Source organism: Pelodiscus sinensis, chromosome 1 (genome assembly GCF_049634645.1).
Source record: "Pelodiscus sinensis isolate JC-2024 chromosome 1, ASM4963464v1, whole genome shotgun sequence".
In the NCBI taxonomy this organism is placed as follows: Eukaryota; Metazoa; Chordata; order Testudines; family Trionychidae; genus Pelodiscus; species Pelodiscus sinensis.
In genome coordinates, this window is record NC_134711.1 from 100,332,957 (window position 1) to 100,347,459 (window position 14,503).

General features: G+C 41.6%; 1 protein-coding gene across 6 annotated transcripts in view; it reads right to left on the reverse strand.

Moving 5' to 3' along the window:
- The window catches only part of TBXAS1 (thromboxane A synthase 1), a 349,992-nt gene that overhangs the window by 184,125 nt on the left and 151,364 nt on the right, over nt 1–14,503 (reverse strand). For all 6 annotated transcript variants that reach the window (XM_075939406.1, XM_075939367.1, XM_075939378.1 and 3 more), the window contains one exon: nt 389–485. In XM_075939406.1, coding sequence (XP_075795521.1) covers nt 389–485 — 97 coding nt within the window. The remainder of the gene's footprint in view (nt 1–388; nt 486–14,503) is intronic.

Consider the following 14,503-nt stretch of genomic DNA (forward strand, 5'->3'; position numbering starts at 1 on the left):
AGGGTATTTTCAATCTGATTCAGCCATACAACAAGCCAGTGATAATGACAAAGGGTATAGGAAGCATGGTCTTATGGGCAAGGCACTGGAACTTAGGAGTCCTGGATTCATTCCCTTTTCTGCCATGTATTTCCTATGTGAGACTGAGTAAATCATTTAATCTGTGTCATTTATCTGACGTGTGGTCAAATTTGCATTCCTTTAGTTTTATTCAGCAGTTCTCTCTAAAGCTAATATTCATGCAACACTCAGCATCAGATCTGAAGCTTCTTTTTCAGGAAAAGCCCATCAAAATCCATGTGAGCTTTGGCCTGCTTGAAGATTGTAGGATGTGTCCTCACAAGTGCTGAAGTTACACTTCATGGTAATGTCTTTCTACCAAACTTACCATTCTGTTGGTGAAGTTGCTGAAGTCCTTCACTAAGATATGTTTGATCATCTCTGGCTCAGACACCAACACGTACATTCGGCGACCCATGTAGTATCTATAAAGGAGATGGAAAACCCATTTTAGCAGATATTGCCAGCCAGAGAAAAGCCACCTTCCCTAAGAGGCCTCTGTTGGCTGAAATACATTTTGTGTACATAAATCATATTAGCTTTCCATTCTCTTTGGCAGTTCTGTATCTTTCCACCCTCTGAAACATTTAAAAAGATTAAGCTGTCAAATCCATTGGTATGTAAAGGAACCAATTTAAATTCAAAAGAAAGAATTACTAGAACCATTGTCCAATCTATATTTAATGCCTTTCCACTAGGCTGTATCTTCACTGAACATTTCTACTTTCTATTTTCAGAAATTTGCCCTCTGTTGAGTGGCAATGGTGCCATTCCACTGCTATAGACCAGCCCAGATGTGTTTTTATTACCACAACAGACATATGACAGAGGAAGGCAATATTGCTTCCAAGTAAGAACAAGACCTTCCTGTCTTCTCTTTGCTGTGGATATGGGGAGGGAGCTATCATTTCTGACTCAGATCCAATGGTTCCTGCTGACTTCTCAGATAGTGAATTGAGGTATTCTTTATACAGGCCTGTTTCTACATCATCTGTGTTAGTGTAACCAGAACCAAAAGATAAATACGTTTGTAACATTCATACTTTTCTTTGGAACCCTGGCACTTGCATTCACAAAGAATGTCTGTGGCTTTACTTGGTACAGCATTTCAGAGCAAGCTTCACTCAGGATAGAAGTACTGAGAATCTCACAATGAAAGGCTCATCTTACCATGTTAGAACCTTGAGAGATACAAACAAGTGTCTGAATTCTTTTCCACAGCGACACAATGAACTTCTCCAATTCTGCCCACCCCCCAGTTTGAAGTGTCTGAAGAAATACCAAAGAACAAATGGCTATGAAGACTGAGCTCCCTTTTCATTCCTTCCCAGATGTGATTTTTTTCCAGCTAAAAGGATAGGCACACTGGCAAGGTAGTAGCTGGTAATTGTGTTGTCTATACTGTTTTAATGGAGAGGAGACTTTGGTCTCCTGAGATGCAATTCTAGAATTTTTCACAAAGTTCATAGTTACTTGAACACACCACAAACCTGAATCGTAGTATGTTTGTTTGAACCTATCTGTGCTGGCTAGCGATGCTTGTAACAGAGTCCCCATTTCTGGGGCAGTCCTCTTGAACTGACTCATTATTTGAAATCACAGCTGTCATTAGCAACTGCCAATGACGTTTCCAGCCATTCTCTCTTATTGTTTGTAATGATGAATCCAGTTATAAACAAGGGAGGGGTGTAGGCGGGAATGGATGTAGAAAATCCACTGATGTACCCAGGGATTAAAATACTAAAAGGCTAAAATTGCTTTTATGCAAAGATCACAGCTGCCTTTCTGCTCTCAGCCTACTTTCAAGAACAACAGTTGTTAAGGGAGGATCACTGTATAATTGCTTTCTTTCACCCCAAAACATAACTGCTCCCTTGATGGCTCCTTTCTGTTTCCCCCATCTCTGTGTGTATTAGTACACTCTTCCTAACTTTTTATAGGAACTAAAAACCTGAGAATATGGGAAAGCATTTTGGAAAAACACAGTTCCGAGCGTCACAGTAATAATCTGCTCATTCTCATCATCTATGAAAGAAAAGAAAAGAAAAGAAAAGAAAAGAAAAGAAAAGAAAAGAAAAGAAAAGAAAAGAAAAGAAAAGAGATGAAGGGACCTGAAGGTCAAAGATGAGTTTTCCAACTTGGCAGATTTAGAGCCTGATTCTGCAAAAACACTGACAAGTCTTAACATTAAGGATGAGTTAAAATCAAGCATGTGCTTAATTCTTTATAGGATCAGGACTTTGTCCTCAAAACCAAGAGGATATTTCCCTAGCTGCATTTGTTTTTAAATACCCTATTATGTTAAAAACTTCTAAACAATAATCCAGTATTTCCAAACAAACAACAGTACAGTATTAACTCTGCCATATAGCTTTATATTAACTTAGTATTATTACATAAGGATAGTTAACTTAGGTTTTTTGTTACCAGAAAATATGCATGTTCTTGTCATATTTTTCTAAATAACAGTTTGAGAGAACACTAACTCCTGGGTTCATGGCTATTTGAGGATAGCTCCTTTTGTCTCCTGGTTAACGTTACTCTTGCGTGGTACTTCTGTTTATTTGCCACATTCAGCTTTTCATAATCTCCTCTGTTTAAATGAGAGCCTCCCAATGTAAGTAAAAATCCATCATTTTTAGACCAGCTACATAAAAACAAAGATCTATTACTTGTTGTGGTACAGAGGCCAACTATCCTCATTTATCACAGCTTGTGACAGGAGTGTGTGCTTTCTCCATTGGAGGAATGGTACTGTTGCTATAGGAAGCACAAGGATATGAGTTATAGGGCCCTCTGAGGAGTTACTACTGTAAGAAGTTATCCAACAGCTGTTCAACAGAGAACACAGATTGACCACTCACAAGAGTTAACAGAGAAGCCAGGCAACCTTTCAGTGTGTCTCCCAAATAGCATGAAGTTCAAGGGAAGTGAATCAATATATTAAGCAAAGAAGTTAATCTGTTCCCAGAGCATTTTAATAGCTAAAGAGACTGCCTGGTGCCCACAGACACATTCAAACACAAAAACTCTTTTATGGCTCTTATTTCTTGCTGCAGTTTGGTCTGTAAGAATGAATGAACAAACACATAGCAGTTAAAGTATATGGATTATTTTGCCTCTCGTTCCAGTTCAATCCAGGATGATCATGACTTGCCAGTTTGCAACCAATAGTTTATTCAGCAAACTGAGCTCTTCTTTCCTCCTCAGAAATCATCTGCAAACAACTTGGAATTTTTAGAGAGTTTTGCTTGCAACCCTTCCCTTGTTTACTTCAGTGCTAGGGCCAAAGGTATCTCACAGACGCTTCCTACACTCCCTATTGTGGTAGTGAAGCAAGTTTCAACAAGGAAGTTGCAGATGTGGCTGCTGAGAGGCATCAAGCCCAGCACAGAGGCAGCTGGCTCCAGTTTTGCAACACGGTAGGGGTGAAGAGTTGAAAGGTGTAGGTAAAAGATGGAAAGTCATAAGGAGAGCAGATGAATGGAGGGGATGAAGTAGGGAGGGGAGGTAGAGGTGGGAATAGCTATCCCAAATGCACATGAGACATGTTTGTGTAAATGACAAATATCATCATTAATATCATTATATCACCTTTCATAAGTGGTACTTTATTGGCACAAAGTACTTTACAAAGAGCTGTATTATGAGACCCAAATTATAGGTGGGAAAATTGAGGCACAGACATTTAATTAGTGCTCCAGGCACCTTGTGAGTCAGTGACAGAGCGGGGCCCAGGTATCCTGACTGCAGTCCCCCACTCTAGTCATTAGATCAGGGCTGTCTACTCAGGGTACAGTCTGGCCTTCCTCTCACCTTTTAATCACAATGACAAAACCTTCCAAGTACAGCACCCCGCCCAGGAGGAACCCCTCCTCCACCAGCTGCCAGAACTCTTGTGCTGCCCACCCTGCTTCCTTCTCTCCGGCACGGTCAAAACAGTTGGCAGCTACTGAGATAAAAAAATCTGGCACTCCCTGTGCAGTAGCCTATATGTAACAAGTTAGGGACCTCAGTCCAACTCTTAGTGAATAGGTGTCTCTCCATCATTAAAACCACCTCCCCATTTGCCTACCCTTTGAGGGCAGTCTCAGAACAGAGAGCAAGGATTGAATCAGAATGCAGAGACTTGGCGACCTTTTCACCAGAAGGGGGTTCTATGGGTCAGAGATGGAGATGAAGGGAACGGGTTGAGGTAAATTTTTTAACAACTCCTCTCTGTGCTATACTTGTTCTATAGAGAAAGGACTTCATTTTCCAGGGTTATCGATCCTATACCTTTCCACAGCAGGGAAGGGCTGATCCTGGCTCCTTCAGGAGCATCATTACAGTCATCAACCAGATCGAGGTCCCTTCTGAATCACCTTGCCATGCCATCACCTCTTCCCTGCATGTGTTGACTTCAGACTGATATTAGAACTCGGATTTTGATTTTCACTCCGAACTCTCTTTAAAGCATCAGCCTCGGTGCTCACTGGAGGACAAATATTGGTCGCACCTACTGCCATCAATACTGCATCCAAAGTGACCATTCTAGTTCTATTGGATGGTCTCCTATTATCCCTAACAGCCTCATGCGAACTAATAGCTCCTAAGCCATTAGCCGACATGCACACTCTTAGGAAGATGGCCATTCAAATGTGGCCTGACTTCACAGGATGAGTAGAATGGGCACATGAAACATCATGGATAAAGGGGTGCCTTTTGCACAACATCAGTGTGGGAAACACCTGCACTCCAATCATTCCGATTATTGCAGGGCCATCAACTCTCAGAGGGCTTTGATCTCTCTGTCCCATGCACTTCAGGCACATTACGTTTCTCGTTAAGAAAATAAAATGCTGCTGGGCAATAAACAACAAGGCTGTTTTCTAGGCTGTAGTCTAGTAAAGCAGGCAAAGATCATGTGGAAAGCCAAACAAAACAAGAAAATATTACATCTCTCTTTCCCTTGGGGAGAGCAAAGAACAGACTGAGGAGAACAAATAAAATAGAAAAAAGGGGAAGTAAGCAAGCCTACAGAAGAAAAGTGTATTTTCTTAATAGCTATTTCTCCAAGAGAGAAAACTGCCTAGATCATTCCTCCTCTGCTCATTCACAGCAAGCTGAGAAATATGGGAAAGAAAAGTATGTTTACTCATTTAATATTAGGCTGCAGGTCTATACAGCTAGTTTAATTATTTCAGAGTTCAGCAAATTGATTTGTCATGAATCTTGCCCTCATCCAACTCCTGTGAGAAGCCCAGAGCCTGTCGGACTAAACGGGAAGTGCCTAACAGCTGCACAACCCAGATGCAGTCTTCACAGAGACAGCTGCTGCTCTGGACTGAGAGGAAAAAATAAAAGAGGGGGAAGAGTGAGAAGTCTTGCCGATCTGTCCCACCATTTGCAGCATACACGCACCAAGAGGCCTCAAAAATGAGTGGGGTAGCATGCTAGGTGCTGTGTATAAGCATAGGAAGAGACTATCCTTGTGCTGAAGAGCTTACAGTCTTAAGAAACAAGACAAAAGGGTGGAGGAAAGGTTAGTATTATCTATTTTACTCATGGGGAATCCAGGCACAGACAAAGCAGAAGACTTTAGTACAGTGGTGGGCAACCTCTGGCCCAGGGCCCACAGGCAGCCCATTGGGGTTCAATGTGTGGCCCACAACACATTTTGTTTACCATTGGTTTTTGTCTGCATGGGGTTTTTCCTACCGGTATTACAAAAAGTGACACACACTTAAAGCAAGGGTACGTGAATGAGGTGTGTGCTGATTGCACACAACACTGTGAGAGCCACATGCTCCTTCTGCGTCCAATCAAAGAGCTGCTGTGGTTCACTCGGCACACCCCGAAAATTCGAGGTACGCAAGTGCAGTTAGCAAAACTACCCTCTCCCGGGAAACCATCTTGGTTACAACAATCTTGCATCTGATGAAGGAGGCCCACTCACTAGCCTAAGTCGCTGCACACTGCTTTTGCAGTTAAGCACCTACATTCTATTGACTTTCAATGGGAGTTAGGCACCTAATGACCTTTTTTTTTTCTTTTAAAAATCTCCACCTAACACACATGCTCAAGATCACACAGGAAGTCTGTGGTAGAGCCAGGATTTGAATCCAGGTCTGTGTCCCAATCTAGGGCATTAACACATGTTCTCGCCCATTTACAAAGTTCTGAACTTAAGTCAAGCAGTTCAAAAGCCACGATTCCTTGTGTTAGAGTTCAAAAATGCATACCACTAGTTAGGATAAAGCTACACACTGCACACCGGGGCATGTACAGTTCATATGTTGCCCTCCCCTCCGCAAGAATATGTATAATAGCTATGTTGATGGTGAGACACTGCTTGAGAGAGTAAAGTCAGGCCTAAACCCTGTGAGTACATACCCTGCATGTGTGTCTACACACTCAAGCAATGCCTCTTATCTACACTGCTACTTTTAGCAGTATAGTCCCAAGCAGCTAAGAAAGGTGCTGGCAGAGGGGGGGTACAGTGGTGAAAGTCTCTGGCAGAGAGAGAGACAGCAGGGAAAGGCTCCAGAAGCTCTGTCACAGCATCTTTCACTGCTATGTGCAGCTACACATCACAGTGTGGGTGCAGCCTACTTTTCATTGTAGCGCGTAGCTATGCCTAGCCAATGTGCCATCACCAGTGGTAAGCAGTATAAGCGTGGCATAAAAAAGCCTTATGAAAAACAGGTGAACTTATTGAATGAGGCATCGAGAGCATTGGTTGGCATCAGGCACAAGGAAAGGAAACTTCCAACACAGCTCTGCCAATACACCCACGTCTTGGCCTCTACACTAGGCATTGATTTTCTCTTTCCACTTCCTCCCACACACACCCCTCCCCGGTGTTCCTTCCCAGTCGTCCAGTTACACAAAGGTCTCCCAGCCCTAAGAAGAAATCCAAAAAGTGAATGTAAAGTTGTAAGAAACAACCCTGCCACCATGACTCCCATAGAAGATTAAATTGTCCTTTTTCATGAGCTACGTTTCTTTTCACAAAGGGTGTAAAGCCTCCACCAAACCCAAAAAACCCTACAAATGTCACTTCTCACTACTTAAATGTCATATAATGAGAGGTATGCACTGTTCTTGTAGCCATGTTGGTCCCGGGATATTAGTAAGACAAGGTGAGTGATGAAATAGCTTTTATTGGACCAACTTCGGTTGGTGAAAGAGACATGCTTTTGAGCTACACAGAGCTCTTCTTCAAAGCTGGGAGAGGTATTCCCAGTGTCAGTGCTAAGTACCAACACTGAACAGATAAAACACGTGTTAACTACTAATGCTAGATTAAGGGACCATTCAAGGAGAAGTGGTCTCCTTTGACCCCTGTAGTCATAGGACTAAAAGGGGGGTTATGAGTCAGAGATTGCTCTAGCAAGCCATGAATCCAGCGTCTCTGTTCAGTCCATGCTTTTTAGTGTCTAGCAAAGTCTTCTGAAAGTGAAAGGTTAGGTCAGATATAGAGTGAGTACTTTGTGGAAAAAGTATGTAACCACAGATGACTGTGTTTTTGACTTATCTTTTTTTTCCCCCTGTGCAAGTTCATTCAAGAGCAGCGGTGGGCAATAATTTTTGACCGGGGGCCACTTCAGAAATTTTTTAAGTGGTCCCAGGCTACCCCAGAAGGAGCAGGGCCTCAGGCTGAAGCAGCGAGGCCAGGACACTTTCGTGCTTCCCCACCCACGGACCCTGATTGGTCTAGAAGTGGGGGTGCATGCAAAGTCTTTGCTCCCCCCAGAGAGAATCGCCAGCTGTTCTGAACAGCTGACAGTTCCCGCTAAGTACCTGTGCTCCTGGCAGTGGGAGGAGACTTTGTGCGCTCCCCCCTGCTGTCTACAGGTCAATCAGGGCCTGAGGAAAGGAAACACATGAAGTCTCTTGCTCCCTGCCCCTGCTCTGCAAGGAAGTGCAGTGCTTAGAGTCAACTGCCAGCTGAGCAGCAACTGGCGGTTGGCTTTAAGAGCTGAGCCCCTTGAAGGAAACTTCACGTGCTCCCCTCGCTCCCAAGCCCTGATTGATCTAGGGGCGGGGCAAGTGGCAGTACCTCCGTGGGCTGGATCAACTTGGTTGGCTGGCTGGATTCAGCTCACGGAGGCCCTTTTGCCCACCCCTGTTCAAGAGTATAGTGGTTGTTTGGTTTCACCCACATAATTGTTACTGGGGCATCTACAGCAGAGGGTGATATACACGGCATGTATAGGACCCATGGATTTTGAAAGGTATTTGATGAGGAACATGGATCATTGTAGCTGTGGAGATGTGTGTGAAGGTTTTGCATCCGTTGTTCTGGCAGGGTCTGGTGCCAATGTGAGTTAGTGTGTCCTTCTCTGTGGGGGATCTTGTTTCAGATTATGATCTTGGAGAGACTGGGGGAGGGAGGTGCTTGAAGGTCAGAAGACAAGGCTCAGGAAAGATTTCTTTCAAGAAAAAGTCTCCATCAAACACGAGGTTTAGTTGTTTGATGAAGCCCATCTGAGATTCAGGCAGGTGATGAATAGGGGTGTGTGGTTGGAGAGGAGTTTATTTCAATATTGAAGCAGATTTCCTTGCAGTATTTGAGGGTCCCATTCCATGATGCGATTTCCTCTGGTGGAGTGTCTTGGTTTGGGGATAACAGTTCTGAGTGTGTTAAGATGTGCATCCTGGACTTTCTCCTTGTAGCCAGAGCTGGTCTTAGTGACAAATTTTCCCTGGCGTTTTTTGGTTTGGGGTTTTTTTTTTTGTTTGACAAATTTTTGTCCAGTATTTTTTCTGAAACCATCTGGCAACCGTACGGGCGAGCTGGGTGTGTCGCCCGGGGCTGACAATTGGTTAGGACCAGTCCAGCTTTTAGCATATTCTGTGGTATCAGAGTGCCTGGCTGGAGAGAGCAGATTTCTTGGTGTGGTTGGGGTTGTTGCTGGATCTATGAAGGCAGATATAATAATCAATTCATTTCTTGTTTAGTGTTGTGTGTAGGCTTCCACTGTTAAAGATGATGGTGGTGTCCAGGAAGTCAATGCTAGTGTGGAAGTACTCCAGAGAGAGTTTAATGGACAGGCAGTCATTGTTGAAGTTATAGCAGAAATCTATGAGGGAGTTTACATCATCTGTCCAGAGAATGAAAATATCATCAGTGCATCTCAGTTATATGATTGGCTTCATGGTGCATTTGTCCAGAAAGCCATCCTAGTTTCCATGGGTTTTCACATGGTTTGGACAAAAGGTTTGTTGTTGAATGTAAAAATCATTGCAGAGGACACTGATACCTTTTCTAGACCTGAAAAAGTGCTCTGTGTAGCTTGCAAGCTTGTGTCTTTCACCAGCATATCATAGATATTACCTCACCCACCTTGTCTCATGTAATGAGATGCACACTCGTACATGCTTAATGCACCTGTTCATATTTCTAGGCACTAATCAATTTTGTCCATGCACTCCAGATTGCAAATGTTATCTTTTGCCATACAAAGAACATCTGTGACATTTCAAACTTGGATCTTGCCAGATGAGCCTAATTTCCTGAGCTGCTTTAAAAATATTGAAAAGGAAGAAAGGTCTGGAGTTACTTAGATTCTGCCTACTGTTAAATAATAACTCCTCTTAAAATAGCACCATCCTGTCAGGTCCCAGGATCAGACTCTTTTGCTTTAACAGTAACATTTCCGTGGGTGATTAATAAGGAGAGGAAGATGCTTGCTGGGAACATTCCACGTGGGAGGGTATGATGGTGCTTTTCAGGACTTTTACCCAGATGTGTAAGTTAGAGTTACTCCTATGCATCTGTAAATTGGGCTGGGTCTTAACTAACAATAGAGGCCACATCCACTACCTGGTGCCCTTCCTTCCACATCCTTTTATCCCAGCACATGCTGGGACAAATTCTACAACTGGACCTTCTATGACTATGTTAACTCATCTGTAAAATGAGATGAGCAACATTTACCTACATACGGGGAATGTTGAAGAGTAATTTAGTTAATGGATGCAAAGTGCAATGGAGAGGAAAAGTAGTGTAATGTATTATAATTGCTTATAACTACATTATATGCTGAGTATTTGGTGGTCCATACAAAATTAGTTGCAGTGTTAGTCCAAGTGGAGAAAAATTCTATACATTCACATAAATACCACCAAAACTGGCACCACAGTAATGTCTGTCTCAAGAGAGAGGCTCAGAAATGAATGAGCATGGAAACTGGCCTATTTCTATCTCAACTTTAGAGGTGGGTTGGCATGATGTAGGGAAGCAAGCAATGCTCATATTGAACTTATTCTGAAGTTGGAGGACTTCGTTGTCTAGAACGGTTTTGGTTTATTTTTGTACTAATGGGCTAAAATGGTTATCGTGTGTGTGAGAGAGAGAAAGACAGAGAGAGAGAGCCCAACTGTTTATTAGCTGCATCAGTTTTCTATTTTATTAATGCAAAATGAAAACTATTCACAGGACTGTGCTTTATATTACTGCTTCTGCTTAGTAAAGCTGAAAATGAAAGATTGGCAGAAGTGACTTTCTAAACATTTTCCATCGTGTTTCCCATTAAGCTTGGTTGAATTTGTTTGTGTTTTATTACCCATATTCCTGCAACCTTTTCACTGTTTGTTTTGTCTGCACTTGCTAACACCGACTTCCATGTGATGATGTGTCAGATCTTTCCCTGTGTGTTTCAACATGCACACCGGGACCAGCTTTTTCGTGAAATTGTAACCGACTAAATGAGAAGAACTGCCTCGTTCAAGTCTGGCCTCCTTGCACATGAAAAATCTAAACCCAAAATATTCCATTTCCATATGACAGAGGAAAAACAGAATGTTAGGTAACTATTCTCAAGACCTACTGGAAGAAAGCCACAGTTGGGAGATTTCGGAGGGGGGGGGGAGGGAAATGACTTGATCTGTCTACTATTGGATTCTTCAAGTTTGTTTGCTGCCATTCAGATTGTGTTCATTTGTCTAGATTTGGATGAGTGTTTCTCATATTTGACAATGTTATCTACTGTTATCAGTAATGTTAAGAAAGGTGCAAGATGGCTTCGGAAGATAACAATAATGTTAAACAGGATAAACATATCCAGCTTTTTTTTTTCTTGTTTAATGGTGAGGGGGGGGAAGGATCTGCTTAGGGTGTATCATTATTACTAGTCTGACACTATGTGCAGCTAGACTCAAAAAACAAGTAAACAATTTCAGTGGAAAAACAAAAAGCAAGACAGATTACAGTGACAGGGCGATAGCCATTTAATATGGGATAAACGGAGGCAAGCAATGTAACAACTACAGGAAAATTGTTAATAATGGGATGTCAAAGAAGAAAAGGGTGGATGCACACAAAGCAGAGTTGTTTTGCCTGTTCTCTATTCTGGAGCATTTTGTTACACTAGGTCAGAACAAAAAGCAGTAGAGCTAGGGATGCTACTCTGCAGTCCAGAATGCTTGAGAGTGACAATGTGTGTGCATGCATTCAGGATAGAGGGCAACGTCTATTAGTGTGAAGTTATTCTGGGGCAAAAGTGAAGATTACAAATGCCAGAGCTGTATTACTTAAATTGCCAGAAAGGAAAATCTAATGTTTGGAAACGTGTGCTGAAAATTATATTGGGAAAAGTTCAGAAGATTAAAATAGCAGTAGGTAATGTTCTGGCATGGAAATATATACCAAACGTATGCAAACAGGTGGACCATAATAAAGCCATGAGTGTAATAAATAGTTACATTCCCATCATTAAAATAAAATAACACTTAATAAAAGCAAACACACTTCAAGATGTCAGATTACATAGGAAATACTCATGCAGCTTTAGCCGTCTGACTCTCAGTACATTTTAGATCAGTAGAACTGAACATCTGGTCATTTGTTACTCTTTTACCAAGACAAAATACCCAGGGATAATAAAAGCTATCAGTAAATCATGTGATTTCTATAACTCTTACACACAATTACATGTACCACTTTATGTATCATGGCCAAGCCTTCCAAAAGTGACTAGTGATTTTGAGTGTCTGAATTTTTGGGAGCCTAACCTGAGATACCATAAAGTGGCATGGTTTTCAGAAAACACTGAGCACCCACCCTTTGAAAAATCTGTCCCCCTTTAAAAGTGTTTCCAAATCAGCATCCAAAAATGAGATGCACAAAAATCACTATTTTTAAAAAATGGCATAGATTTTCAATGGCTTTGTAGGTAGCTCATCTGAAATTTGTAAATTATCAATAGTGGGTTGTGCAACATTTTATTTTTACAGTACCTGGGAGTAGCACATACATATCTTCCTGTCACTCTTGTGCACTGATATTAACTCAAAACAATGAGACCATTTATAGTACAGCACACGCTACCATGAATTTTATACACAGACATTTTGTTTGCCTGTGCTTATGCTATGTTGATGCAGCAATTGTTCACTTCAGAACCACTTCTGTTTTTCCATCATTAGAATATTTTAATAATTAGAAACATAATAATGCATGGGATGTAACCATGTTGTTTGTTAATTCAGTTGAGTAAGCCTGTAGGGCAGAAGGCAATAACAAAGAAAACACATATATCCTGTTATGTTAAATAAAAAATATGACTCTATTATGGTTACTGAAGATAGATTCTGAAGATATTTAGATATAAGCTGCTGAACACAGGGTAATACAACAGACAACTTTTCCTATAGGCTGCACTTCTAGTTCCACCTATAATATATAGGTCTAAGGCTTGAGTTTGTAAAGCCCTGCTGATGTGAGTTATCCTATTCACACGAGTAACTCCCCAGGGTAAACCCTCTAGGACTAGGTGGATTCTTGTCACAGTGAAATCAACTGGAGTTTTGCCATTGAAATCTTGATTTAATTGATGTTACTCTCGATGTACATCAATATATGAGGAACATCAGAGATGCATGTTTTTGGTTTGGTTGGTTGGTTTTTTTGCTTAGATTATCCATTCCCTTTAGATGCCTTTTTCTAAATAGATTCCTACAATTCCCACCCCTTATGTCCTTAAAGCCACAACACTATCAGTGTTCACTATTTTTCTTCAACTCTAATACACATCAAGGAAGAAAAAGCATACATAGTGTTCCCTCTAATATTTTCTGTCTTTCAGCAGGTTGAATTTTCTTTTGGGTTGGTTGAAATTTCTTAGTGCAACACCAATTTTGAAGTAGTGTGTGGATGTGCACCACCAGTACAAACAAAACACACATACACATACACACACACACACACTTTAAGCAGTTTATACGTGTGGAAGAAAATATATTAAAACAAGACACCTGTGTCTAGTTGCTGTGATGTATCCTTAGTGACTACAAAAGTGCTGTACAAAGGTAGGGAATTCACCTTCTTCCACTTGAGGAAGAGTAGAAGTCCCAGAACAAATTAACACATGGCTTCAGATTTTGTAGACAGATGCATGTTTCAAAGAGCTTGAAAATAAAGTTTCATTCTACAAAACTAGCATCACACCTAGTACTTGCTACTTCTTACTCATAAGAGCCAGGACTCTACCACATAGCAAAGATCTGGCCTTAATGAAATACTAATTAATACATAGCATATTGTAACACAGGATTTAAAAATCACGAAGTTCAGAGTTTTAGATATCTGTAACACTCCAAGAAATTCTGTTAAAATAATCTTTTTCTTTCTTACCATAAGTCATTAACACCCAGGTAAACTTTGTGTTAAATGTAATCATGCAAATGTCCTCCTGGCACACAAACCCCCCATGCAGCCTGCTTTCCCCTCCACTCCACCCACCCACCCTCTCTTTCCCCCACCTACCCCATGCCATCAGCCCATTACCTACCCTTTCTCAGCCCAGAAGCGTTGAAGAGACTTCTGGGTTTCGGTTTTGGTTTCAGTTTCAGTTTCTGCCCCCCCCTCTCCCCCAACCTCCCCACTTTCCTGGCAGACAGGACTCTCCAAACTCCCTTCCTCTCTCACTTCCCCCCAAGCCAATTAATTAATTACTCCCTCCTCCCAGTCACTTATTCCCTGCTTATCTCACCTGCTTATTTGCTCTGGGAGATCTTCAGTTCAGCACTTGCCAGCTCCCTTTTTGCTATTGCTTACAGATGCCCCACCCCTCACCGGTCAGCTGAGCTCCCTGCTTGCATGGGAGCTTTGAATCTCCAAGCGGGGCTCAGAAAATAGTTGCACAGTCATACAGCCAAGCAGCTAGACGGAACTTAGCATACCACGCTCCTGGGAACATGATGGATCCCACAGGATACAAAACAAATCACTGGAAAAATGCAGTTTCTAAAAATCCTTAACGGTTTTGGTAACCTATATTTTCCCTATATATTTATATTATACACACACATACACAATCAATTAGTTTTAATGCATTATTAAACATGCACCAAGCCAACTAAGAGACATATCCTAATAGTTTAGATAATCATTCATCATGAAACTGCTAGCAGAACTCTTTATAATGAAAATATTAGATGCATACATGATTAAATT